Raw genomic sequence first — 27,295 nt, forward strand, 5'->3', positions numbered from 1 at the left:
TTGCCCAGCATCTGAACATCTCAACGACCACTCCCCGCGGCCCAAGACAGAGCCAGCCAAGGTATCCTATCTATATCAGTCATCGCTAATCCTCAACGGCCTCATGGCTTGCGGTAGAGTTTGTCCGAGGACAGTAAGCAAGTCACCAGGCCCACCAGGCTCTCGCCAGACATCGGCAGGTGATCACGCCGTCGTGGGCTGTGCCATCGTGGACTTCACACCGCCGAAGAGGTTGGGCCGGGCATGAGATGTTGGTGTAGGTGGGCCGGATGCAATACTCGACCTGTTACTCAAGTGTTCAAGACTCGTGACCAATCCCCCAAATCTGCGTAGCTTCTACCGGATAGATGGCTACACCATGTCTATGACAGCGGCAGAGAATAAGGTACACTTTGATGCCCCGAAAACCTGCTGGGTTTCTGCAGTCGCTGTCAGTGACAGAGCGCAGGGTCTTGGCGGCTCCAGACATCCCCCGCATGAGCAAGGTCTAGCGGCCGCCACCTTTCCGAAGGAGGTGACCACCTCCCCCTCGGTGCACCATTCTGCGACCACTCGAGTGCCTCGTGCCGGTGGATCTTACCTGGTAAAGTGGGCTTTCTTTGGCTTGGTGCATGGCCTCGCCGCCATCGCCAAACCGCCCGGCTATTCAGCGCTGCCATCCTCTGCGTCGATGCCCTGTCACTCCCTCTTACAACCCTCACTTTTGGCCTTGTTCCTTCGTTCATAATCAATCGCTTGTCGCGGACCTTCTGCTTGCCTGCTGCATCCTTCTGGTCCTTCGATATTCGCTCAGGCGACACCGAATTCCTTCTGAACATGGCAGTGCGCTGCTGTACATGAGCGGCCTTTTCGAGAGCTCGTTGCTCGTTTTCTTGAACATAGATTCTCCCTTTCGAACCCCGCCATCATGGCCCGATTGACCCCCCGACTGTCCGCGGGTTGCCTCGCATTGCTTGCTTTGGCTTCCTCGTCGACAACCCTCGCTGCGGCTACACCTCCGAATGCGCCCAAATCATACTGCCCCATCTTCTACTCCGAATCCCGGCCGCCCTCCGATTGCGAAGCCAAACAACCGGCGACCTTCCTCCAGACGCCCCAGTCTGCGAAGAGGGCTTCCGTAAACACAGAAAAGATAAAAAATGAGCCCCTCGAGGCTGCATTTGAGGCCTTGACGGTCATGCAACATGACTTCTTTGTGCCTGATCAAGGGACGTGGCCTGCAGCCATCGACTGGACTGCTGCGGTCATGGAGACGATGCTCTCAGGTGCTCTGACTTCATTGTCGCAAGCATTGGCTGCCCTAGACTTTGGCGGAAACTCTGACAAGGGTGCCAAACGAAACTTGATAGACACATTCTTTACCCAACTCGTGGCCTCATATTTTGGCCAAGATGATGTTGCAATTCGTCACCAGGTGAGTTTTCTCCAATATTCAAAGCTAATGGAGCAAGCCAGGTCTGACTAGCTCACAGGCTTTCGACGATATTCTTTGGGTTGTCCTCGGCTGGGTTGACGCGATGAAATTTATCGACATCCACACCGAGTTATTCTATCCTCGGCCTGGGCTCAATGAGAGCGCAACGCCCGGTCTCGGAGATGCGCTTCAGAACGGCCCCTGGCACGGCCAATTCTGGATTCCCTCTTTTGCCCATAGAGCTAGAATCTTTTGGGACCTGGCATCCAAGGGCTGGGACACTCAACTTTGCGGCGGTGGCATGAACTGGAACCCTAGGTTGGAGCCTTACAAGAACGCCATCACCAACGAGCTATGGATTTCAGCCTCCATCCAGATGTATCTCTGGTTCCCTGGGGATAACAACACGACCCCTTGGATCAACAGCGTGAGTGGTGTGAAAGCCACGCGGGAACCCAAGTACCTTGCTGCTGCCATTGAAGGCTACAAGTGGCTCACTGGCGTCAACATGACCAATGAGGCTGGCCTGTACGTTGATGGCTATCACGTCGATAGGTCCAAGCCTGGGAATACAAACTGTGATCAGCGCAGTGAGGCAGTCTTCACTTACAACCAGGGTGTTCTTTTGACCGGCCAACGAGGTTTATGGGCTGCCACAGGAAGCGCGACGTATCTCGAAGACGGTCACAGACTGATCCAAGCCGTCATAAAGGCATCTGGCTGGGATTTGGCATCTGACAAGCCAGTTGATGACCTTTCAAACCTTCCTCCGGGATATCTTCCCCCTTGGCGGGGACTAGGCCGCGGCGGCATTATGGAAGACCGATGCGATGCCAGCGCAACCTGTTCGCAAGATGGACAAACCTTCAAGGGCATCTTCTTCCATCATTTTGTCGCGTTCTGCCAGCACCTCGACCCAGCAGATGTCCAGCAGGGCATGACTGTGAATGTGCAAGCGTACGAGCGTATCAAGACGGCCCATGGATCCGCGTGTCAGGCGTACTCAAAGTGGGTAGAGCACAACGCAAAGGCGGCTCTCCTGAGCAGAGACCGCGAGGGCCGGTTCGGCACCTGGTGGGGTGCAGGCATCTTCCAGGGCGTGACACCGACGATGGAGACGGACGGCATCCCTGACAACGAGCCAAACGTGACTGATTACCGCAACTACGGACTCCCGCATGATGGCGTCTGGGCCAACGGCAACCCAGATAAGGTGTGGGCACCCAACGGCGAGGCGAAACGGAACCAGACAAGGAGTTATGTGCTGGTTGGTGGCCAGGAACAATCTGGACAGCAAGTGTTAGATCACTCAAATGGACAGGGACCGCGAGAAGATGCGGACGTAGACGGAACCGAGCGGCGAGATCCCGCTGCGGCGACGGCGGCGGCGGGTACGAGCGGCGATCCGAACGACCGCGGGAGGGGTAGGACCCCCGAGACGCAGAACGGCGGCATGGCCCTCATGCGGGCCTGGTGGGAGCTCTCCAAGGGCACTCGCGAACAGCAGCGCGCTGGACGAAGATGAAGTCACGAAGTATTGGATAGCACATTGCCTTCTTTTTGGGCCTATGAAGTATAGATGAGTACCGTTCAAACGCATGCACAGCCGCCGGACGGTTTAAACGAACGGCCTCCTTACTTTTTGGACACATCTGCATTGCAGTTTACCCCCCGGCGCTAGCTACACCTGTGATTTCGTGCGTCAACGTGCTTTAACGTGCTTGCTGCATCGTCGATTCTAATCGGGCATCCCGTATCGTTTCTTGAGATTACTCTGACCGCGCACGCTGCCTCCGCGGCGGCCCCTTGTTCTGAAGGAATGCCTCTGGCGCTGACACTAGCTCACCACGCCCACGCGATTGGTCCAGCAGCCGAGTGCGAAAAGCTGACGTCCCTCGCAGAGGTCTCCCGTGGCTGGTCGAGCCCGACTCTCCATTGTCTGCTGGCGACCGGGGTGCGCGACTGGACGCACCCGGCAACTCGGTGCCGGCGGGCCCACTTGGTTCGCCGTGGCTTGGCAGCGCCCTCGCCCGCGCCTCAGTGCGGTCCTCTGGGGTCGCGGGACGCTTTCGAATGGGTTTCCCAATCGGGAGGTTGATGGCTTTGGAGGGCGGCGGCATCATGGCGTTTGGGTCTGTTGTTGAAGGGAGGTGGGATGTATAAAGGATGACGATGGGCACCGACGATGGTGACTTTTGGGGGCATCAACATCAGCATCATCGTCTTCGATAGCTTTTATACTCCTCTACGCAAAATCATCAAGCAACTCTTCTTCTGAGACGCTATTCACTGCCTGTCATCACACCGTGACTGCATCACGCACTTATCCCACACTTCACTATAACAAACCCCAACACACAAAACCACAAATGGGTCTCATCACCGGCCTCGTCTCAACAGTCGTCCACGTCGCCGCCGGCAGGAACCCCTACGGCCACAACCACAACCAGCAGCCCATCGTCACAACCGCCGGCTACGCCCCCGCAGGCCCCTCCGGCTGCAACCACGCCGGGCCCGGCGGCCAGCCGTGCGGCATCTGCTCCGTAGCCCTGCCCTTCGGCAAGGGGCGCCAGCAGAAGAGAGAGCGCCGCGCGCAGAGACACGCCGCCAAGGCGCAGCGCTTCTCGGGCGGACGGTACCCCGCGTACGTCCCCGGCGGGATGCAGTACCAGTACCAGCACCAGCAGCAGTACGTCGGCGGACCGGAGGTGTACCGCGGCGGCAATGTGAGGCAGGAGGAGGGCGTTTGGGAGGAGAGGAGGAGGGCTTCGACTGGTGCCGACGACGCGCCGCCGGCTTATGAAGAGGGAGAGTCGTCGAGGGTGATGGCTAGGAGGAGTGTAGAGGTTCTTGGAGATGGTGATGAGAAGCATGAGTTGGAGTAGAGGCTAGGCTTACGACGCTGTTTCCATAAGTAGTCATTCGGCGAGCGAGCACGGCGTTGGTTAGATTGGGTTCAATATCATTCCTTGGTTCATTTCACCTTTTATTCTTTTCCTTGCTCGATCTTGTCTACTCCACAGATGCCCAGATGCTGTTCGTGAATGCTGATGTACAATGGCGGCGCCGGGGGTGTTTTCACCAACCGTCCTAAACCCCCTGCCGACTTTTCCCCCTGATGAAAGACCCCGGGATTTCCGCCCTGGTTGGTGACTTTATTCCTCGTCCACATGATGCGAAAAAAGAAGCTCGCTTCCTCCCTAAGATATGTATGCGGTTATGGAAAACAACAGTCTACCTCTGGCCAGCAAGGCGACGGCTCTGGACCTCGCCGAGGGCCTTGGAGCCGCTGAGGAAGATGGAGACGCCGACGATGCCGATGACGGGCAGGGTCTGGAACAGGTTCCAGGTGCTGTAGTAGAGGAAGAAGACGCCCTCCATGGCGACGATGGAGCCGAAGAAGGCGGCGTGGGAGATGGGGGCCGCGCCGAGGGCCTTGGAGAGGTGGTTGAAGTTGGCGCCGAGAGAGAGCCACTGGGAAGATAGTCAAGTCAGCACGTATGGTCATGGACAGTCGTGGATAAGGATGAGAACGTACGCCCACGAGAAGAACGGGGATCGTGGCCAGAACGGCCATGACAAAGGCCAGCGAGATGATCTTGGGAGGGCTGCGGGGGTCCTCGCGGAAGATGTGGTGGATCTCGGACTGCTTGCCGTAGCGGATGGGAGCGTCGTAGGTCGGGGCAGGGGCAGAGGCGTCGCGCCTCACGTCGAGGTCGAAGACGGTAGTGTCGAGGGCCTTGGAGGTGCCGAAGGAGCCGATGACGATGCTGGCGCGGAGGGGCTTGGTGGCCAGGAGGTGCTGGACGGGGAGGTCTTTCTGGGCCTGAGGAAGATGTAAGCGGGCTGGCAATGCGATCAGGAAAGAGCCGTATACGTACGACATCAACGACGCCGCGGCCGTTCTCCTTGAGCTCCAGAGGGAAAGGAGCCTCGAGGCCACTCTCGGTCTCCTTGAGGATCAGGAAAGCCTGGTGCGGGCGCTTGGCCTTGTCACCCTCCTTGGCAGTGATGATGACCTTGAGGGAGTCCTTAGCTCCGAGAGAGAGGGCATTCTTGAGAGGAGAGGTTGCGCTCAGCCTGTCGATGTGTCTCGTCAGCAATTGGGTCGAGATCGAGGGTATTCCGTCGCCCGCGAGAGCTCCAGCACCAGCTTCACTTACTTCTCCTTGGTGGCATCCTTGCCCTTTCCAGAGACAGAAACGGTGGCACTGTCAAATCCCCATGATGAAGCGGCCTGCGCGGCACCGGCCGCAAACAGCGCGAGGGCTGGCGTCAAGGAGTGGAGGAATCGCATTGTTGCTGGTTGGGCGGCTTGTCTGTTGCAGCTTGTAGCTGGAGCTTCGACATCACCAGGTGCTGCTGCACTTATGGACAGCTTTCGTGTCCATTACGAACTACCGATTGGCGCACGGGCCAGGCACAGCGGGACCCTTGTACGGTGTTTGTGTCACCAGCACTGTGCCGAGCACTGTACATGGAGGGCAAGGTGAAAGCAACGTCGATGAAGATCGGGATGTATAGTTGGACACACATTTTGCTGAATAGATTGAACTTAAATGCAAGTACAATGAATTCAGCTGATGATTGACCATTTTGAGACCATAGCCCCGTGAACATCTTCCACTAGCTAAAAAACGGAAGGTTTTGGGAGACTTGCGATGGAGCCACTTGCAACTGAATATGCACATGATGTGTTTCTACAAAATGTTGCAAGAAAGTTTTATGCAGCTGGAATTGGAGCCTCTAAGCTCCGATTGAGAACGGTATCACCTGGTTGTACTGAGATATTGACTCAAATGCGACGGTCTATGCATGCATACGTCTCCAACACAAGCATATCTGCTTGCCAAGACTTCAAACCACGACTCCACCTACATGAACCAGAACTTGCTGTCTAAATGCCATAAAATTCAAAGCTCGTCATGAGCCGTCTCAGAATGCGCGATTTTCGGAAGAAACTCGTCAACCTCCATCCACTCAGCCGCGAACACCGTGATGATGCGTGCCCAATCACGAACGGTGGGCAGATCCAGGTGGTCGCCATCATCCGTGATCTTGTGCCAGACGTCGGGAAACGGTGTAGGAATGATGTGCAGAATCTCAACACCGCGCTCCATGAATGGCACATGGTCGTCCAGAACATACCCCTGACTCAGTCCGCCGTTCTTCTTGTTCTTGTCCACGAGGAAAGGGCGTTTCGGATCGGACTCAAGCACACCGAGCTTGCGCATGCGGTCTTCAATCTTGGCCATTTTCTTATACGCCCAGTGGGTAGAAGCAAAATATGAGGGGATTCGCGGGTTCGGGGCGCCCAGCAAGTCGATGAGGAGGAAAAGGCTGATGGACGAAAGTCCGGTCTTGTAGATCGAGTTTGGGTGGATTTCGGACTCCCAGCTTTGGGCAAGCGCCCTAGTTCATGTTAGACAATTCAACAGCAACCCTCGTAATGACAACATACCTAGCTCCGTAGAGCGAATCCGTATCGGTCCAAGAAACCCAAGCCTCCTCTCCGTCAAGAAGGATGATCTGGATTCCCTTCTCCTCCTCGAGTCCATTTCCAGCATCGCCTGAAGCCTCCATGGCCTTCCACTTCTTCACCAGCGCATCTTCGATGCTCCTGGCGGCGTGGAGCAGCATCGCACAAGGTGCCGCGCTGTCAATGGCTCCGATGAAGCCATCAGGATGGACCAGACTATCGTAGTGTGCAACAAGCGTCAGGCGCTCGACCTCGCCGTCCTTTGTCCAAGGGGGGTCGCGGCGGAAGATGAGGTTGGTGAAGGGTATGTCCTTGTCCCCCGTCGCAGGCGTCTTGGAGGTTGAGTTGTGCCACTCGATCGTCCACTCGGGCAAATGCGCGCGGAAGAAGTCGACAAAGTGCTGCTGCACCTTGGCCGAGCCGGGGGTGCCGGGGACGCGAGGGATAAGGATCGGCGCCAGCAGGGAGCCGGTATGGATATCGAAGCTGTCACCGCCGGAGGGGATCGCGCGGAGGGCCTCGTCGCCAAGCTCGGTGTAGGCCGTCGCGGGGGTGAAGAGCGAGCAGAGGACGAGGAGGATGGACCCAACGAGGGGTAGCTTCGGGAGGGAGGTCAACAGACCCATCGTGGCAGGGACAAGGTCGGCAGCAGCAGGTTCATGCTGCTGCTTCTCGCGGTCGGTGGAAAAGCAAGGTTTTGCTGTGTGTGCGTATGTGTCGCTCGGCGGCTTCTTGCGAGAGGAGCCGTCAGGTTGCGACAACCATGTTGGGCGGGGAGAAAGGTGTCAAGTGGGAGAGGAGACCCTGAGGTCGAAATGCGACTCAGGTCCACGCCGGGTCCATGTCCCCGCCAAAGGGCACCAGCGGACGGTGCTTGCTGGGAAATATTCCGATAGCGGCTCCACCCACGGAGTTAGACCCACCGTTCCGGCTTCCCTAATGGTGCTAGGCGATTCTGGGGTCGTCAAACTGCCGGGCGGACCATCTGAGCAGCCAACTCAATCATCAACCTCTTTTCAATGACAAGTGAGATTGAAATCCGTAATTACGTCTGACTCCAGAGGATCAGACGTCTGCTTAATTCCTCGCAAAGTCCTAGGCCAATGAGGTATGCCAGTGTCGGCCGAACCAAGCCATCGGTTCGCACTCTAAACTCCAACGGACGAACCCCATCGCCTATCGCCGACAGCCAGTCAAGCCAATGGTAATCTTCGGCGTTAACCCATGGCTGCCATTCGCGGCGCTTACACCAATGGCGATCAGTGGCATCAAGCCTCAGTTACACCATAGCAGTCAGATTCTTTAGCATGAATAGAAAGGGATGCCAACAGTCACACAGGTGCTCTCAGACAGATTAACGCCGCTGCACCACCTCGTCTAAGAAGTAAGCAAAGTGAAGTTATCGCCGTGTGGCTTCACAAATGACTAAGACTTGGGATCTGACATAGCAGCCACAACAGCCTAAATGAGTTGCGCCCTTCTCATAGCCATGGAATGGAGTAAAATATGTATAAAAGATGATGGTTTTCCCTTAGAAAGTGAACTTCCCTGCATCATCTCTCTCACTTACAGCTCTTACCTTGTATACTCAAGCCAAGCTATATAACAAGCCTTGAATCTTTTATCAGTCAAACAGCTTATCGCAGACTACTCCTAGGAGCATCCTAAATCAAAATGGAATCTCCAGTCTGGTTCATCACTGGCGCCTCTTCAGGTTTTGGCTTCGAAATCGCCAAGGAGGCCCTCGCTCGCGGCCACAAGGTCATCGCGACCGCCCGAAACCCGTCCAAGATTTCTGCTCTCGCCTCCTCGGGTGCTGACCTGCTCCCGTTGGACGTTACCGCCGACGAGGCTTCCGTCACCGGCACCGTCAACAAGGCCTTCACACTCCACGGCAAAATCACCCACGTCATCAACTCTGCCGGCTACGTCCTCGATGGCACGGTCGAGGAGGCTGATGCCAAAGAAGCCTTCGATCAATTCAACACCAACGTCCTCGGCACCCTGAAAGTCTGCCGTGCCGCAGCTCCCCACTTGCGAGCTCAGGGGTTCGGCATCGTCGTCAATATCGGCAGCCTTGGCACCTGGGAGAGCTGCGCAGCCGCCGGACTGTACTGCGCAACAAAGGCGGCCGTGAGCAACCTGACGGAGGCCTTCCGCGATGAACTCAGCCCATTCGGTGTTGACGTCTGCGCGCTCGAGCCAGGCTATTTTCGCACCGGATTCCTCAATCCCGGCGCTCGCATCAAGGCCAAGGTAGACCTGGATGCGTACCAAACCGGCCCCGCTGGCAACTACAAGAAGTTGCTCAACGATGCAGACAACCACCAGCCCGGTGACCCAGTTAAGGGAGCCCGTGTTGTCGTGGACGTTTTCACCAAGTCTGGTGTTGCTGGGGGTAAAGAGATCCCCATCAGACTGGTTCTTGGTACAGACTGCCTGGCTGCGGTGCGGAAGAAGTGCCAGGAGACGCTTGCGTTGATGGATGAATGGGAGTCGATCACGACAACAACTGATTTTTAGACGAAGCACATGGTAGTGGGCTTTTGCTATGATGGAACATCTGAAAACTATACTTCGGGTTATCTTATAATATAATATGTCTCTACGATCATCTAAGGGCCTTTTTTCACGGTGTTAAATGGATGCTGCCATGAAATTTCAACTCATTTACTTGTTGGACCTTTTGGAACTGAAGACGCCCGCTGAACTTGACTTTTGGATGACCGTGTCAAGTTTCTGGGCCCTTGAAGCTCAATGACAAGAAAGGGAAAGTGATTCTCACGTGGTATCTCGTGTGTAAGTTGTGTGCTTGTTCGAAATTACTGGAAAAATAATGAAACGATTCCCGTCATCCAAGCAGGTAATTCTACTTCATTGAGCAAATTCAATACTTGCTTTTCATGCCCATTATCCTCCTTGTCTACTGTGTAAAGTCAAACTTGAAGATGCATCGCCGAAAATGAGCACTGCAGATAAACACTACAAAGGGCGTCACGCATGCGAATCATGGGCACCGATAAAATCCTTTGGAAATCAAGACGACAACACAGATTATTGACATTGAAGCACTGAGATTGATATTCTTGTCTCTGCTGTGATATTCAATGCATGATATATGCAACTTTTTGCGGTAAGGGTATGGTAAACATTGATAGAAATCGCATGTTCCACATCTTTTCCACGTAAGAAGGGAAGTATAACTCTACCGGAATGATTATGGTACTTCCGAAGCTATGAGACTTGATGTATGAATATTGTATCTGAAATATAAAACTGTTCTCTTGACTTTTATAGCTAATATTTTAGTCGAGTGCTGCGTAATGTTCAAAAGTAATCAATATTATTTGGAATGATAAGGTATGAGTGTAACAGATTAGGACGAAGATGCGCATTCTCGCATTTGAGAAAACGACAGAGAACACAGACACTAGCTATATCAAATTTACAAATCTACCAATGTTGAAACTCGTTGGGCGGCCTAATGCCTACCCATTTGAGATGGAGACAAGCTCGGGCAAGGTGAAGTATCTTCTTAAGGTATAAAGAGCAGTTCTTCGCTTGATATCGCCTATAAACTCATTATTGCATCTCACCAAGAACTCAAAATTCAACTCCTTTTGATGTTGAACTTTGAACTTGGGAATAACAAAAGAAACGAATGAGCGTTTAGGTAGACCTAAAAAAAACCTTATATTCGACACATACATGATTGACTTATTCGTAATTTGACATCTATCTGACAAAATCTTTGACGTTGCGTGGTTCATCACGTCTGAATGTACGATTATGCGTCCATACACGAGGACTCTCAGCGGACCGGTGTACGCGTGTGGGCAAGGACAATCAACAAGCAGGATAGCTGAAATGCGCATAGACTGGCCCTGATCATGGCGCCCTTGAGCTTGAGCTTGAGCTTGAGCTGATATCGATTACGAGAAAGTTGCCAAAGCAAACAAGACTAACAAATCATACCTGAGCATTGATTTTTGGGGTCAGTGACATGTTTTTGAATCAGGGTTGGTTAAGCAGGTGATGTGGCTCGCGCGCGCGGGGCAACATGACGGAATTTGCAAAGAGGCCCTCGCACTTCGGACTCCCATTTCGTTTATCAGCCGGTCGAGAAAGGGGAATCTTTCTGCGCTGGGAAAATGCCGTGTCGGACCCCGTTCGGTCGAGCAGATCAATTTGGAGCATCCCGTCATCCGTTTCGGTTGACACTGCGTCCGCCACAAGATCTGCTCCGTTGCCGCTTCGGGTGCAAGGAATCACCCGAAAAGACTTTCCCGAGACGGGGTCCTACGGTCGTACTGATAAGGCCGTCGGGTGGGATGCCCAAATCCTAGCGTCAGGAGAAATGGCACCGAGACAGCATGTTCTAGAAACGGCCAGGGGGCTTTGACGAAAGATCCAATCGAAGCTGTTCCGGAAGAAACCCACATCTGAGCCGCAGGCAAAATGGAGGCCTGGGGACCTCTTGGAGACCCGTCTGCCAGAGTAAGATTCGTCGTCCCGTCAAAATGCCCCAGGTACTGTGTGTCGTAAATCTCTTCTCGGGTTTAAGAGTGCGTTGACCCCGGCCCCTCTTGTCAATGACGAATCTGACCTAGGTAACATCCCTTTGCCGGCAGCTGAAGCCGTGGGGACGACTACTTTGGTGAACCCTAATTTGAGCCATACGCAAGGTTGATATCTGATCGAGGGGCCCAACCCCTGGAAGTGATATCGAAAGGTGGTGTACCGAAGGAGAAAGGCCGGCAGACCCACTCATGCGCCGCTCGTAGCGGCATCACGGCTGACAAATGGAGGGAGGCGCCTTTTGCGGTGTTGCAAGCGGACCCCGAAGGAATGGAGCTTTTCTCCTAGAGCGGAAGGCTGTGATTAGGCAAAGAGTTGAGAGCCCGGACTGGTGCACTCAGGGGGCAGTCCCTGCCACACCCACCGCCGTGCATGTAGCGAGTGTTGTTGAGTCAACTGGCGGACTGAGACGGTCTTTCGCATTCGCGTTGCATGTTTGTACCTGTGTACTTCCTGTAAATCGACCATGTGAATCGAGACTGGATGAGGTGTAAGTGAATGCAACGATGGAAGGGAAAGATAGAATAGTCAGGGGATTCCCACTAAACCTTGGCTCCCGATTGTGATCTTGAAGATATTGAGAAGCCTGTGCCACTGAACCAATTGAGCACCCATCCTTGGGGATACTCCAATATCGAGCGTGAAACTTGACGGGTGTAAGTGTTTGCCAGACAATCGGGTCCGGACCCAACAGACAGCAAGTGTGGATAGCGGTGCGGCACGCGTGCAAGCACGTCCAAAAAATAAAGATCAAACGAACTGGTGGTCCTTTTAAAGGCCATGGCCGGGAGTCAGGTTGGATTTAGACGTTGGGGAATCTGGACTTCTCGGTAAAAATACGGGGTCAGCGGCGTCCGCTTCGGGGCACTTGAGGACCCCGATCGTCCGCCCGCGCGGACCCACACCCACCTTCCGCCTCCTGGACGACATGGCGGGCTTTTTACGTGAGGATCATCGCCAAGGCGGCCCGCCTCTATCGAGACCCATCCCACTTACACGCAGCCCAGGCAAGGCTTGCAGACAACCAACAACATGCAGGTATTTTCAAGACCAGGTTCACGTCCAGCTGCAGCAAACAACACATGGCCCCCTTTACTACGTCAAAAGCGTGAGATTTGGCTCATTCGGCGCACGGAAGACCCGGGGCGCTGGATCCAAATTGACAGCCCGGATTTTGAGATGGACCCCTTACGTATTATGGACCGTGGACCTACGGGGACCAGAGACACTCCGTGATGCTCATGATAAATCTAGAACTAGCCTTATTATACATGCCATGTTTCAAGTCTTCAGGCACATCTCTGCTTGCTTTTCCTCTTAACCTTACACAACTTACACTACTTTAAAGTCCTCTTAACAGGCCTTCTTCCTAATTACCTTATTGTTTACTTGAAGACTGTGTACGGCACGTCGAGCGCACACCTGGTTGATGCTGATCGGTGAGCTTCGCTGCCTTCTCACGTGCGATGTGCAGGATCCAGGACTGACATTATACTTCCAGGGTAGCAAGATACACTTGCAGCCGCTCCATCAGCCAGACGCCCCTTTCTAATCATACGACTATCGTACATAATATCACATCATGTCTGCGCCAAACATCCCCTTCAATAACGACCACACGGCGCGTGTGGCCGGAGACACTGGGAGCCAGAAGACCTTTGTCAACGAGCACGACGCCATTTCAACATCGAACGAGAAGCCCCCCGTTTCGAAGGCGGTGGAGAGCAGCTCCTCTGCGTCGACTTCAGATGAGGATGGAAACGACACCGAGTTGGAACGCCGCCATTCCATCGTTCAAGAGCTCGCCCGAGAGTATACCCGGCACTCAGCGGTAAACATCGGCGACAATAATCACGCTCTATTTGGGAGTGATGATAATGACAGCCCACTCAACCCTCATGGACCCGCGTTCAACGCCCGCAAATGGGCAAAGACGCTCGCCAACGTCACGAATGAGCACGGTTCAGGATTTCGCCAGGCGGGCTTCGCCTTCCAGAACCTAAACGTTTTCGGTTACGGCCAGGAGACGGATTACCAGAAGGATGTCGGCAACGTTTGGTTGGAGCTTCCCAGCATCACCCGCAAACTCACCTCAAAGACGGGAGGCCAGCGCCGCATCGACATTCTTCGTGATTTCAACGGTGTTGTTGAGGCAGGTGAAATGCTCGTTGTCCTAGGACCTCCTGGATCTGGTTGCTCGACCTTCCTCAAGACCATCGCCGGCGAGACCAACGGCATCTACACCGACGAGCGCGCCTACTTCAACTACCAGGGTATCTCCGCCAAGGAACTACACAAGCACCACGCCGGTGATGCCATCTATACCGCCGAAGTCGATGTGCACTTCCCTCAGCTTTCTGTCGGCGACACGCTCACATTCGCTTCGCGGGCACGCTGCCCTCGCAACCTCCCTCCCGGCATCACAAGCGCCCAGTACTGCGACCATCTCCGCGACGTTGTCATGGCCATGTACGGCATCAGCCATACCATCAACACTCGTGTGGGCAACGAATACATCCGTGGTGTTTCCGGTGGTGAGCGTAAGAGAGTAACCATTGCGGAAGCCACCTTGGCCAACGCGCCTCTGCAGTGTTGGGATAACTCCACGAGAGGTCTCGACTCAGCCAACGCCGTCGAGTTCTGCAAGACCCTCCGCTTGCAGTCAGAGCTGTTCGGTCAGACCTGTGCCGTCTCGATCTACCAGGCGCCTCAGAGCGCGTACGATCTTTTCGATAAGGTTCTCGTCCTCTACGAGGGTCGTCAGATTTTCTTCGGCCGCACCACCGACGCCAGACAGTACTTCATCAACCTCGGTTTCGAGTGCCCCGCGCGCCAGACGACACCCGACTTCCTCACCTCGATGACTGCGCCTTCTGAGCGTGTTGTCCGTCCTGGATTCGAAGGTCGTGTGCCCCGCACCCCTGATGAGTTCGCCCAATGCTGGAACGCCAGCCAGGAGTGCCAGAACCTGAAGGGAGAGATCGAGCAGTACAAGAGCGACCACCCTATCGACGGTGTCGACGCCCAGGCGTTCAGAGAGCAGAAGCAGTCCGTCCAGGCCAAGAATCAGCGCCTCAAGTCTCCGTACATCTTGTCATATGGTCAGCAAGTCAGACTCTGTCTGTGGCGTGGCTTCAAGCTTCTCAAAGGCAGTCCCGGCTTAACGCTATTCGCCCTGATTGCCAACTCCTGTACCGCTCTCATCATGTCGTCCCTATTCTACAACCTCTCGGAAAGCACCAGCTCGTTCTACAGTCGATCTGCTGTTCTCTTCGTCGCCATTCTCGCCAACGCCTTCTCTAGTGCCCTGGAAATTCTTACGCAATACGCACAAAGACCGATTGTCGAGAAGCACACCCGATATGCCTTCTATCACGCTTCTGCTGAGTCCTTCTCCTCCGTCCTGGTCGACATGCCGTACAAGATCCTGAACACGATCTGCTACGACTTGATCATCTACTTTATGACGAACCTGAACCGAGAGCCTGGAAACTTCTTTTTCTTCCTGTTCACAACCTTCCTGATGGTACTTGCCATGTCTGGTCTGTTCAGATCAATGTAAGTTCTAATCGGGTTTCGCAATGATACTTGAAGTTAACGTCAAACAGCGCCTCTCTGTCCCGCACGATGTCACAAGCCATGGTTCCCGCCTCGATCCTGATTCTGGCTCTGGTCATTTTCACTGGTTTCGTCATTCCTGTCGACTACATGCTTGGCTGGTGCCGATGGATCAACTACTTGGACCCTGTGGCCTACGGTTTCGAAGCGGTAAGCTTGAGTTCTTGAACGCTTTAGAACCAGATACTGACCACAATTTTAGCTGATGATCAACGAGTTCCACAACCGCGAATTTGAGTGCGGTGCCTTCGTTCCGAGTCCCCTGTTTGAAGGCTATGAGAACGTGACCCTCGCCAACAGAGCATGTTCTACCGTCGGCGCCGTCCCCGGCCGTTCCACCGTCAGCGGAGACGCCTACATCGGATCGCAGTACAAGTACTTCAACTCCCACAAGTGGCGCAACGTCGGCATCCTCATCGCCTTCACCATCGGTCTCCACATGGTTTACTTCCTCGCCACTGAATATGTCTCCGCCAAGAAGTCCAAGGGTGAAGTCCTCGTCTTCCGTCGTGGCGTCGCACCTCCTGCCAAGGGCAAGGACGATGTCGAGGCTTCCATGTCTGGACCTTCCGCTATTGTCGAGAAAGGTGGCAGAGGGGCTGGTTCCGACAACGAGGGTGCTATCCAGGCTTCCACTAGCGTCTTCCACTGGAACGATGTGTGCTACGATATCAAGATCAAGGGCGAGCCTCGCAGGATTCTGGACCACGTCGACGGTTGGGTTAAGTAAGTGATTCTGAAGCTGATATGCCCATATCAACTAACCGATGCCAGACCTGGAACTTTGACGGCTCTCATGGGTGTTTCTGGCGCCGGAAAAACGACCCTACTCGACTGCCTCGCTGATCGTGTCTCCATGGGTGTGATTACAGGAGAGATGCTTGTTGACGGAAAGATTCGCGACCAGTCCTTCCAACGCAAAACCGGTTACGTCCAGCAGCAGGATCTTCATCTCGAGACCAGCACCGTTCGTGAGGCTCTGGAGTTTAGTGCTCTTTTGCGCCAGCCAGCTACAACCCCCAAGGCCGAGAAGCTGGCCTATGTGGATGAAGTCATCAAGCTCTTGGATATGCAGGAATATGCTGACGCCGTCGTCGGTGTCCTCGGCGAGGGATTGAACGTCGAACAACGCAAGCGTCTCACGATTGGTGTGGAATTGGCCGCAAAGCCGCCCCTCCTTCTCTTCGTCGACGAACCCACTTCCGGCTTAGATTCTCAAACCTCGTGGGCTATCCTGGACCTGCTCGAGAAGTTATCCAAGGCTGGCCAGTCCATCCTGTGCACCATCCATCAACCGTCCGCCATGCTGTTCCAACGCTTCGACCGCTTGCTATTCCTCGCCAAGGGCGGTAGAACCGTCTACTTTGGAGAAATCGGAGAAAACTCGCACACCCTCACGTCGTACTTCGAGAGAAACGGTGCCCCTAAGTGCCCCGACGGCGCCAACCCTGCCGAATGGATGCTCACAGCCATCGGAGCCGCCCCTGGATCAACCACCGAGACCGATTGGCACCAAGCATGGAGGTCTAGCCCTGAGTACCAGGCTGTCCAGGACGAGCTCCATCGTCTCAAGTCTGAGGGCGCATCCCACATTGACTCTCAGGAAGACCAAAAGGCCTCGTTCCGCGAATTCGCCGCTCCACTCTGGGACCAGCTCCTCATCGTCACCCGCCGCGTGTTCCAGCAGTACTGGCGCACGCCCTCGTACATCTACGCCAAGTTCATCCTCTGCTGCTCCGTCGCCCTCTTCATCGGTCTCGTCTTCCTCAACGCCCCGCTCAGCATCCAGGGTCTCCAGAACCAGATGTTCGCCATCTTCAACATCCTATCCATCTTCGGTCAGCTGGTGCAGCAGCAGATGCCGCACTTCGTGACGCAGCGCTCGCTTTACGAGGTCCGCGAACGGCCGTCCAAGACGTACAGCTGGAAGGTCTTCATGCTGTCGCAGGTCATCACTGAGATCCCTTGGAACTCGCTCATGTCCGTCTTCATGTTCATCTGCGTCTACTACCCAGTCGGTCTCTGGGAGAACGGCGACCCGAGCCAGCGCAGCGAGCGTGCCGGTCTCATGTGGCTCCTCTTCTGGCAGTTCCTCATCTTCACCTGCACCTTCGCGCACGCCTGTATTGCCATCACCGAGACGGCTGAGATGGGCGGTAACCTGGCCAACATCCTGTTTATGATGTGCCTGCTGTTCTGTGGTGTCCTCGCCAGCCCCGAGCAGATGCCCGGCTTCTGGATCTTCATGTACAGAGTGTCACCGTTTACATACCTGTTATCGTCTATCCTATCCACCGGTCTGGCCAACTCCAAGGTTACCTGCTCCGGGAACGAGTATATCCACTTCAACCCGCCCGCCAACGACACCTGCGCGACCTTCATGAAGGGATACATCGACCAAGCCGGAGGATACCTCCTGAACCCCGACGCCACGACTGACTGCAACTTCTGCTCTATCGCCGACACCAACGTCTTCCTCACGTCCATCAGCTCCAACTTCGACAACAGATGGCGCGACTTTGGCATCGGCATGGTGTACATTGTCTTCAATATCGCCGCCTCCCTGTTTCTCTACTGGCTGGTCCGCATGCCAAAGAAGAGCAAGAAGGCCTAAGTCAACACTCTGTCCCTCACACACAACATCACGACGCAAGGATTCCACTACGCAGCACACAGTCTGCGATCATCACAAACAACTTCTTCTCTTTCTCTAATGTCACCTTTTTCTCCCTCAAAGAATATTACTGCATATGTATGATGGGCATCATAGATGTTTCCTTAAGTTTGGGTTATGGATTACATGGGCTAGAATTGTCGCAAGATCATTTTGTAGCATTCAATAAACTGAGCATCTCACGAATGAAATAAGTTTGACTGGATTGACGAGGGATGTTTCGTGGAGTCCAATGACAACTCATTGGACTTGGTAATCATAAAGCCTGTCTACTACAACCCGTGCCTTTCTGTAGTTTGGTTAACCCTTTCCCAGTTGTACACCCACGCTCAGGAACTTGTAGCCCATCGTTGCGTTGTCACGCTACCCCTGAACGTTATCAGAAAGCCAACCCAATGCCTCACCCAACCTGCAATCACCACCTCAACTGGGCCACAAGAACTTCACCAACAATCCGTTTATACACGTTCCGTTGACGGTGGGTTCTTCTCGCATCGATGCCCCCTATCCACTCCCTCACCAGGGCGATGAAGTCCCAAGCAGTCATGTCCCTCTTGTGAGCGCCTATAACAGGCGGGTTCCGCCTCTCCACTAACCTGAACCCGTTCGCGGAGAAATGACTGTAGGTTTCCAGCTTTGCGTAAGGCGGGAAAGTCGCGTCGTGCTCGATCACGTAGATTTTTGGGCTGCCGCAGCCCCACAAGCCAGGGAGGTCTCTCCAGGACTTGGTGGCCCTCGCCGCTACGAGGCGCAGGAACAGCGACCGCGAGCCTGGCATCTCCATCAGCTCCGGCATCGTCTGCGTATTCGGGTCAAAGGCCCACGAGTCGTCGTACTCGAAGGCGATCGCCTCGCGGAAGGCAAACGTGGACTGGTTTCCTATATATCCCAGGTCTCGGACAGCCTGTGCTTCGTCTACGTAGAGATCTTGAGGGACTTGGAAGCACACCAGGTCCCCGTCCGGGAAAGTCGCAAAGGGTGCGTCGACGCCGTTAACCCTCACGTTACGGATTCCAATGGCCTCTGGTTTGTCATACACTCGGTCGGGGTACGGAAGCCGTCGAGGGTAGCGTTTGGTGAAGTACTGGCTGATGGCGCTTCGCGACTCTCGACACGCGCTCCAGAGGCCGTATTCCGCGGCGTACGCGGACGGGTTTTCGTGAAGCCACCGAGAGCCTGGGTGTGTGGCGGGCGTGAAGGTGGATGGTGCCGCAAAGACCTTTCTTCCCGCGGCGTTGGCCGGCTCTTTCTCTTCTTGCACGGAAAAGAAGTGAGCGGCGCGCATTTGCGGACTGATGGCCAGCTCCCAAATCGGCCATCGCAACTCAGGGGGAAGCTCTCGGAAAAGGGTGAAAGTCGAAGCCATTTTGTGTGTAGAAGATGAATGACCCGTAACCTGATAGTGAGATGAGTAAGGTTGGGATTGGCAAGAACAGTGTGCAATAGCCTTGCGGAACTAATGCATTTGCCTAGATACCATAGATGTTGCTTTACCCTGAGAAGTCAGTGACGGCACCCGGAAGGAAGGTTTGGGATTTTCATGGTTCTTGAGAAATGGGCTTTTCTTCTTACTTCTATCGTAGTTATTTTGACCGTATCCGGCTTCAAATGCGATGAAGTAATCCAAATTGCAATAAGGATACGGGTGGAAAGACTCTGAATTTACCCCAAGCCAGATGTTCTTCTACTAAGACCCATCTGGTTTTCATACGATATGTATTGACTTTTTAGTAACGGACAAGTTCTTGTTAGGTATTACCATCTACGTCCTCATAGCAGGCACAGACTTCCGTGGAAACTTATAGGCTGGCTACCCATACGTTACACCAAGTTGGTGGAGTTTTCAAGTGCATGTATGCACGAAACGTCTTCTTAGAACCTCAAAATCTACGTGGCACTGAGTTCTGGGATAGGTCTGCGACATATGTCCAATCATATCTCCGTCATGTACACACAGGGATCCCAGCCGACGTCGGCCAACATGATTCTGAAGTAATACATTGCTTGGTATCCGTGATGTAACAGCTTAAATATCAGGTCAGACAGCGTTTCCTCCATCTTCAACGGTAGAACGCACTCATCCGGCGAGACTTCAACGACTGACAGCGGCCGCTTGCAGTCTTGTTGGAAAGGGAAAAGTAGAAACCAACTTCCCAATCACAGTCTTGCAGTGTTTTTTTGCCTTCAAGGGACACGTTTTAATAGTCCTCGGATGTAGCCATGCCTCTATGAGGCGTGACCTCCTCACGCAACGCGACGAACACATAGCCTCATGTAGAATCATTAAACATTTCATCTACTCATATGTCTATCCATCAAAGGGGAAAGCGCAACGCAAGCGAATGGGTATAAAGCAGCTTCCAAAAACACAAGTCCAGCCCGCCCATGATCCAAACCCTTTTCGATCCTGATCCCGACATGCCAAACCTTCAGCAGCATAGCGTCGACTAAACGCCCCCAGCAGCCCTCTCCTCCCTCGTCCTCTCCTCGGCCAGAGGCTCCATCGCCGGCTCCCCCTCCCTCTGGCCCCTGGGCTCGCTCGGCTGCAGATTCAGCTTGCGCATCAGCTTCACCGCGGCGCGGTTCTCCTCCCGCTCCTCGGCCTCCTTCTCGAGCACCTTGCGCTCCTTGGCCGCGCTCTCGCTCTTGTCCATCTCGTCCTCCTCGCGCTTCTTGAACTCCTCGGGCGCCACAATCTTCTCCTTCTTGAGCGACAGCTTCTCGAGCGCCTTCTTGCTCTTCTGGTGCGACTTGACGTACACCTCGAGCCCGACGAGCACCGCGTACGACTTGGAGATGGACACGTGCGACGTGTCGACGCCGGCCTCCTTGAGCGACTTGACGAACGCGCGGAAGTTAGACGCCGGCGGGCGGTAGTGCCCGCTCAGCGGCGACAGGCTCGACAGCCGCCCGTTCTTTATCTTGATCAGCCCCGCCGCCGAGATGCGGCTGCCCTGCAGGAAGCTCGAGTGCTGGAAGGCGCCCGACGCCTTGATGCCGACGTACAACCGGAAGCTCGTGTCCGCGACGAAGATCCACGTGTTCTTCTTGACGGACTTGCGGAGCAGCTTGTTGAAGACGGTCGTCGCCGAGATGTGCGAGACCTTCTTCATCCCCGTGGCACCGTCGAAGTCGGGCGTCGCGTACTTTGCGGCGCGGTCGGCTTCAAGGGCCGACTCGACGGACGACTCGGAGCGGCTATCGTCGACGTCGCGGCCCTCTGCGGGAGGGAGGTTAGTCTGCGACCACGCGGGCGTGGGGTCGTCGGCTGGGACGATGCCGTGGACGCTGTCCTTGTAGGACTCAGTGGTGTCGATGCGCTCGCCGTTCTTCGCCCAGGTGAGCCGCCCCTCTGAGTCGACTTGCACCAGGTAGTACTGTCTCTCCTCTCGCGATAGGTATCTGACCTGTTCTCTCTCGAGCCGGTCGCGCGGACATGCCTCCATCTCTACGTTCTTGCCACCACCGTAGTCCAGCCAGTAAAAGAAGTTCTCGTTCGTGTCCGACTTCTTCCACTCCTCGTGGTACACGCGCAGGTTGCTGCCGTAGCGATGCTTGAGGTCGACCATCTCGAGGAAGTACTGCAGGCCCATCATCTTGGAATCCTTCTTGCGCTTCTCGATGGCCTCGTCACGTCTTTTCCGCCGCTCGGCCCTCTGCTCGGGCGACTCTGTAGAATCATCCGACGAGGACGAGGATTCGGCCTCGGAATCGGTGTCGTCGTGGCCGGCGCGCCGCGCTATGGTCGCCGCTTTCCTCCAGTTGTCCCGCGCCGTTGTCGGTTTCATACCGCCATCCGAGTCCCGCGACAGCACACTATGCTCGTCGCCGCCGTTGACAGACAGTGCCGCAGAGCTCTTTGCCCTTGGCCTGTTCATCTCGCGAAACCGCATCTCCTCGATGGCCGACATCCACCTCGTCATCGGATCCAGCCCGAAGCCCTTCATCTCTCGCCTCACTCTATAGCCACGGTAATTACGCTGGATGAGCGCCGCGGCGTTCTTCATCGCTTCACTATCGCTCCTATTTCTCGTTGTTGGCGACTTCAGAGGCGCCTCGACCCCGGCCCCGGCATCTTCAGAGTGCCGGGGCGAATGCGACTGCTGGCTCTGCATCGATCTCCTCTTGGAAGTGCGGTGTGTGAGTTTAATTTCCTCCTCGCGCTCGCGCTGCACCTCTGCAATCTTTTCGAATTCGTCGCGCGACGGCGGGACGAGGCTGTCCATGTACTCCTGTCGCGAACTGAGGTTGGTGCTGGTGTGGGACTGCGCGAGCGAGCAAGTGTCGTCACTCTGCGCCGCCGTTGCAGAAAAGTTGCAATCTGGGTGGTGGGAAATGGAATCCTCAGCAGACGATCTTGGCACGGGAGGGCTCGCCGGCGGGGTAATTGCGGCGCAGGAAACGTGCTGGTGCTGCTGGTGCTGTAGAGGAGGGGTCCTTTGGGGTCCAGATTCGTCGTCCTTTTGAGTGTTTAGTTGGTGCTCGTGCTGCAGCTGTTCAGAAGCCGGTTCCTCTTCGGATTCGGGTCCGACGGCAGGATAGCGGCGGTTGCTGGGGTCGAATTTCGTCATCATGGCCGTTGCCGCTGTGGGCGCTGCAACGGCTGCGGCTGCTGCCAACGCTGCCACTGCGCCTACGTCTGCGGGGTCTGCCCGGTTGTGACGAAGGCGAAAGGAGAGGGATCTGGCCCGAGAGCCGGCTGGGGCGAGCATCCGGTCTTCTGATCGTTCCAAGTCGGAACTATGATTTGTGGTAGTGGTGGTGGTGGTGGTGGTGCTTGGTTGGTGCCTCGTCGGGATGTAGGTTGTTGCGAAATCGAGGCGTATTGTTTGTTGACTGATGTTTCCAATGTTAAAGGCTGTTTTAGTGAGGCTGCAGCAGTGTAAGGCGGGGGTCAATATGTGTCGTCTGGAACTTGAACAAGAGTCTTTGAAGGTCGGCCAGTCATGGGTAATTATGGGGTTGAAGTAAGCATATCGAAGAGAAGGGGGCCAGATGTAGTAGATAAAGTACTGCGAAGATGGGCGTGTCGAGAACGCAGTCAAGAGTAGTCAAGAATCTGCCGAGACGGTTAGACCCTTTCTCAATCACTAAAATATATTAGAGCTGGTGGGAACGTTGGATAGGGTAGGATAGGAAAGGTCGGCGTCCCCTTCTAGAAGAAGAGGAAATCTCAGGACAATAAACATCGCCCTGCATCATACCACGGGCCATCCTTGTCAGCAAGCGGCTTGGGGGCGGGCTTGTTTCTCCATATTACCCAGCGAAGCAACAAGGTGTGTGCTGCTCAGCCGACGACTGCTGGCGTGTAAATGCTGGGCTGTGACGCAACCTAACACATTTCAGCACACTCGTTTGACCAAGAAGTTGAAAGAAACCCCGTGGACGAAGACGGCGACGGGATGCGCTGATGCCTTCGGGATCCCGGATTGCCCCTGGGTGCGCGGCCGTGATGCGTAACTTGGTTCCTGCGGCCTCTTCTCCCGCCCGCAGTCCGTCTAATTGTTGAAGAAGGTGCCTGTGGCTTGTGCAGACCGAGAAAGCCAGTGAGATGCTATCCAGCCAACCCGATAGGCAAACTCGACGACCCAATCAGTCTAGGTGTGGCTGTCTAGACGAAAGGGCCAACGGAATAGACAGGGAAACCCCGAAATAGCAGACCACGGCCACCTTACAGCTAACTAGCTCATCGGCAGAGAGAGGCATTGCTGGTAGACGATCTCTCAACCGCATGCCATCTTTTACGTACAGACTGAGACTGGGCTGCATTGGGCGCTCACGACGGTCTTGGTCCGCCTTGGAAGGGCGCCAAACGGTCACCAACCCCCACCAAAAGTTTCCAGCCCTGTTAAACATTACGCGTCCTAGTCAGTCTTGCGGGGGAAATGCTCTCCAACCACGATCCTCGCCCAGCTGACAGCACAGCAAACACTCTGCCACCAGCAAAACCAACAGAGCAAGCACAGGGCACTTCACAGCCACGGCCCCGACCAGAAGATCCAAAACGGCAGCTCACCCAGCTGGTGCTTCTTGTTGCCCCACTTAAGCCCCCCCGCGGCCGCCGAGACTTCTGGCGGCAACGGCCTTGGCGGCCACCGATGAGGGTCCCGCGATCTCGAAGGGGGTCAACGTTCAGTAATCGGGCGTTGAAGCCCTGAGGATCTGATATATTTTGGTCTCCTAGACGGAAACATTATCATTATTGTTCATTTGTTCATGATTCGGGTCAATCTCAGCCCGCTATATATGTGCAACTGGCCCCCCCGCTGGTTCGCAGACTTTTCTGCGCTGGAGACTGGGGGCCCGCCGCTGCGCCCCCGCGATCAGCTACGGCCATCTCCGTGCCGTGCTGCAGGAGCTCAGAAGATATACAAAAAAAAATAGGGTAAAAAATAGAGGATAGGTATTTAGACACTATGTTTATGAGAAGAGAAAGTCCTTGAGTACTGGCGACCCAGAGAACTCGGGATTCAACATTATACAACTGCCGCTAGTTAGCATCAACGTTCGTCATTTCAGGGCTCCGAGATTTCCTACTTGAGAAAGTACTGCAGCCCCGATCTCCTCTTGTCGAGGAATCTGGGTCTGAATTTCGATATCACGCTCTTGGGCGGTAGAGGGGGCACGGCCGCCTCGAAATTGGGGAACGACGTGACGAGCTTCTCGCGAAGGTCGTCGAACTCTGAGTATCGCTTGCGAATGTTCATATAGCTGCCCTGTTCACCTTTGTCAGCGTCGGGCCCAGTTCCAAGATACCTCAAGCCTCCAGGTGGCCAAGGCCTGCGCAGGTCACCTACTTGTAGCGTTTCAACTCTGATGTTCCATACCACAAAAGCCCCAATGTTCGTCGCGCTGCCGTTGACTATGACATAATCTGTGATCTCGACGCTCTTGGCCCAACACGCGCGGTTCCGGTCGTTTCCGTCGCTGGCTTCATTGTCGTGCATCGTGATCGCGCCGGCGGGCAGCACAGACTCGACCGAGATGTTGGAGACGGAGCGCTGGTGGTGATTGTTCAACCAGTACGGGGGCGACGTCACTGACGATGGGCTCGTCACCGACGACGCAGGGCCGCCCGAAGATGTTTCGTCATCCTCCTCATCCCCGAATAACCCCCCGCGTGTACCATCATTGTTCTGGCGCGACAGCAAGCCCGCGATGGTTCCGTTCGACGTTGTGACCTTGGGCGAAGCTTTCGGATGGCTGCCGTTCAGGTCGGTGGCGGGGAAGGTGCCATTGGTGCGGAATTGGGATTCTACCGCCGAGTCCATAAATCCATGTGCGGAGCGACCGCTACCTCATGGACGGGCGCCGTGGTCTTTTCTGTTTTCTCGATTGTGATTGCGGATCTCGGGAGAGTTGTGGTCTGGTGGTTTGCGCAGGTGCAAGTCCGTGTGTCTCGTTGCGTGAGAATAAGTGACGTATTGACGATGTCGAGGCCCAAGGGAACGAAAGACTTGTCTTGGGGCGCTTCTTAGACTCCGCGGTCCGGTTGGGTGGTAGGGTCCGCGTGGCTGTGCACCAATCGAATTGAGAGCGGGCTAGAAGCTACAAGTACTTGCTTGGCTAGCACTCGACAGTCTGATTGTTGAGGCCGGCGATGCTACGTGCGGGCGGCAATTAGGTCGGGCCGTGGTATCGAGATGGCAAGTTGAGATTTGGCAGCAGGGGATCGGGAAATAAGGCTCGCAAATGAAGCGAAATAAGGCGCGCAAGTTGATCACTGGCTACGCCCAAGGTCGGGCGGGATCAGAGTGCACAATTACAGCAATGCTTGGGATGAAAGTTTGGGTGTTGTTTGTTTTGCGGTATCAAAACAATGAAAACAACAGCGAGAACGAGAGGCGCACCTACCATACCTAACCTTACCTACCACCAAACAAACGTTCGCTCCTTCCCTTTGGTAAAGTACCTTAGGTCAGGTATCTGGGATCATGTGCTGAAAGGGGAACCCCTCCCGCGGAAAGATACGCTTAGGTAAGGCAATTGCCGGATTCAAGGGTCCATTTCGAGTTGAATCCCTACGAATACGCGGGCAGGTGCGCATCGATTGCGATTGCCAATATCGGTCGAAAAGTCTGTTTGGTGCCATCAGACGACAGTCGAGTGGTAAGTGCGCGAGCTGCCATTGGATGAAAACTGCACGTACAACCGCACGCTGCATATCACGGCACTCCCAAGCAAAGCCTGCAAAACACCAGCAGCAGGGAAGGACGTCTCCCAATGTTCGTTCATGAATGGGCACATCGCTTGTCTTATCTTGCTCGCCACGCATCGCTGGTCTCGCCATCATAGGCCGTTCTCGGGTCTCTGCTCAAAATAGACCAGCCCAGGAGTCCTAGCGAGGTGACACTGACGATTCACCAGGATGCCCCCCCAGAGTTTCGGTTGTGGCGCCTTGAAGAGAGGTGAACACTGGCAGCACGAGGGTCCAATCCAGATCCAACTCGACACAAGCGCTGTTCCCCCGCGCCATGGCATCTTGGTCCAAGTCATCGGTGCGGATACGAAGCTGCAGAACCAAGACCCGAGTGGAGGTGGAGGAGTTGGAGGGTGCATCTCGCTGACCAGGGTCTTTGGGCGCCCATTACGATCTGAACGTCGTCTACTCCGGTGCCCCCTCATTGGCGGCCAGGAAGCTTCCTCGGTACTTGCTGCAACCACGGCTGCTGCAACCACGGCTGCTGCAACTGCGTCAAGCTAGAGGACTGCATCCGGTTCATCGCATCAGACGAGGAACCAACGATGGAGGAAGAAGAGGACGCATGCAAGTGCGGAAGTTGTTGACAGCTTGACACATCCAGTTGTGGCGGTATCTAGGGCTAAAACGTCCATCACGAACACGACGGTGTCTTCGTGACGTCCAACGGCTTTTTTCAGTTATTGATAGTCCCTTCGTGTCAGCGCCCGGCCTGACTTTGTTTCGACTGACTGCCACGCGGACTTCTTGGGGGTTTCTGAACGGCGTGACACCGGACTGGGCTTCGGAGCCGTCATCAGCAAAGACACCGCTACAGCCCCGACGGTGCCAGCCACCTTGGTTCTCCAACCTCTCTGTTCTTTTCACGCCGCGCTGTGCGTTTCCTTTTGGTGCCGTGTATCACTTTTCAAACAATGGCCTCGCCCGAGGCACTCTAGACTGCAGGACTAGCTGCGTCGTTGACCTGCACAACGCCCGCGGGGGAGGGCTTCGATATGCAGAATACGAGTGGCGATCACTCCAGCGGGATAGCCGCAAACAGCGACATCAGCAAGGCAAAGTGGTGTCCAACATTGAGGAAAATGTCGGCGGTTGGAACAATCGGAGGCGGTTCCGCCAGGGCAAAGGGGGCGGCTGCACCAGCTCCTGTCTCGCGGCATCTGCATTTTGCAACTTGCAGGGCGATGGTGGTCTCGTAAAGTTGTGTGCTAAGAGGGGCCTGGAAGAGGGGTCTGGCCTGTTTGGCAGAAGTTTACTGCACGAGACCCGGATGCCGCCGCCGTCGCCGCCGTCTGGCCGCGGGGGTACTGCTGTTAGCCACAAGCACACGAA

At 55.1% G+C, this 27,295-nt stretch overlaps 9 protein-coding genes across 9 annotated transcripts; 4 read left to right on the forward strand and 5 right to left on the reverse strand.

The window, feature by feature from the left end:
• Nucleotides 1-907: 907 nt before the first annotated feature.
• Nucleotides 908-2,939, forward strand: GCG54_00000013 (uncharacterized protein; the record flags this gene model as incomplete). Its single annotated transcript, XM_045400157.1, has 2 exons — nt 908-1,414; nt 1,473-2,939. 2 exons carry the CDS (start codon nt 908-910, stop codon nt 2,937-2,939), a joined length of 1,974 nt encoding a protein of 657 aa, XP_045266644.1.
• An 844-nt stretch (nt 2,940-3,783) lies between these two features.
• On the forward strand, nt 3,784-4,299 carry GCG54_00000014 (uncharacterized protein; the record flags this gene model as incomplete). The annotated part of the gene is made up of 1 exon (XM_045400158.1): nt 3,784-4,299. The coding sequence occupies one exon, from the start codon at nt 3,784-3,786 to the stop codon at nt 4,297-4,299; it is 516 nt and encodes a 171-aa protein (XP_045266645.1).
• A 349-nt stretch (nt 4,300-4,648) lies between these two features.
• Nucleotides 4,649-5,711, reverse strand: GCG54_00000015 (uncharacterized protein; the record flags this gene model as incomplete). The annotated part of the gene is made up of 4 exons (XM_045400159.1): nt 4,649-4,888; nt 4,953-5,240; nt 5,296-5,494; nt 5,578-5,711. 4 exons carry the CDS (start codon nt 5,709-5,711, stop codon nt 4,649-4,651), a joined length of 861 nt encoding a protein of 286 aa, XP_045266646.1.
• Nucleotides 5,712-6,327: 616 nt separating this feature from the next.
• Nucleotides 6,328-7,846, reverse strand: GCG54_00000016 (Glutaminyl-peptide cyclotransferase-like protein; the record flags this gene model as incomplete). Its single annotated transcript, XM_045400160.1, has 3 exons — nt 6,328-6,826; nt 6,876-7,624; nt 7,697-7,846. Coding segments are annotated over 3 exons (1,398 nt in total), but the record flags the coding sequence as incomplete, so codon positions are not given.
• Nucleotides 7,847-8,567: 721 nt separating this feature from the next.
• On the forward strand, nt 8,568-9,416 carry GCG54_00000017 (Short-chain dehydrogenase/reductase family 9C member 7; the record flags this gene model as incomplete). The annotated part of the gene is made up of 1 exon (XM_045400161.1): nt 8,568-9,416. The coding sequence occupies one exon, from the start codon at nt 8,568-8,570 to the stop codon at nt 9,414-9,416; it is 849 nt and encodes a 282-aa protein (XP_045266648.1).
• A 3,637-nt stretch (nt 9,417-13,053) lies between these two features.
• Nucleotides 13,054-17,703, forward strand: GCG54_00000018 (ZEB2-regulated ABC transporter 1; the record flags this gene model as incomplete). The annotated part of the gene is made up of 4 exons (XM_045400162.1): nt 13,054-15,029; nt 15,080-15,239; nt 15,292-15,815; nt 15,864-17,703. The coding sequence occupies 4 exons, from the start codon at nt 13,054-13,056 to the stop codon at nt 17,701-17,703; spliced, it is 4,500 nt and encodes a 1,499-aa protein (XP_045266649.1).
• A 475-nt stretch (nt 17,704-18,178) lies between these two features.
• Nucleotides 18,179-19,129, reverse strand: GCG54_00000019 (uncharacterized protein; the record flags this gene model as incomplete). Its single annotated transcript, XM_045400163.1, has 1 exon — nt 18,179-19,129. One exon carries the CDS (start codon nt 19,127-19,129, stop codon nt 18,179-18,181), a length of 951 nt encoding a protein of 316 aa, XP_045266650.1.
• A 1,081-nt stretch (nt 19,130-20,210) lies between these two features.
• On the reverse strand, nt 20,211-22,337 carry GCG54_00000020 (IQ domain-containing protein IQM5; the record flags this gene model as incomplete). The annotated part of the gene is made up of 1 exon (XM_045400164.1): nt 20,211-22,337. The coding sequence occupies one exon, from the start codon at nt 22,335-22,337 to the stop codon at nt 20,211-20,213; it is 2,127 nt and encodes a 708-aa protein (XP_045266651.1).
• Nucleotides 22,338-24,183: 1,846 nt separating this feature from the next.
• On the reverse strand, nt 24,184-25,034 carry GCG54_00000021 (uncharacterized protein; the record flags this gene model as incomplete). Its single annotated transcript, XM_045400165.1, has 2 exons — nt 24,184-24,247; nt 24,301-25,034. The coding sequence occupies 2 exons, from the start codon at nt 25,032-25,034 to the stop codon at nt 24,184-24,186; spliced, it is 798 nt and encodes a 265-aa protein (XP_045266652.1).
• Nucleotides 25,035-27,295: the final 2,261 nt, after the last annotated feature.

Source organism: Colletotrichum gloeosporioides (genome assembly GCF_011800055.1).
Source record: "Colletotrichum gloeosporioides strain Lc1 chromosome Unknown consensus_29, whole genome shotgun sequence".
In the NCBI taxonomy this organism is placed as follows: domain Eukaryota; kingdom Fungi; phylum Ascomycota; class Sordariomycetes; order Glomerellales; family Glomerellaceae; genus Colletotrichum; species Colletotrichum gloeosporioides.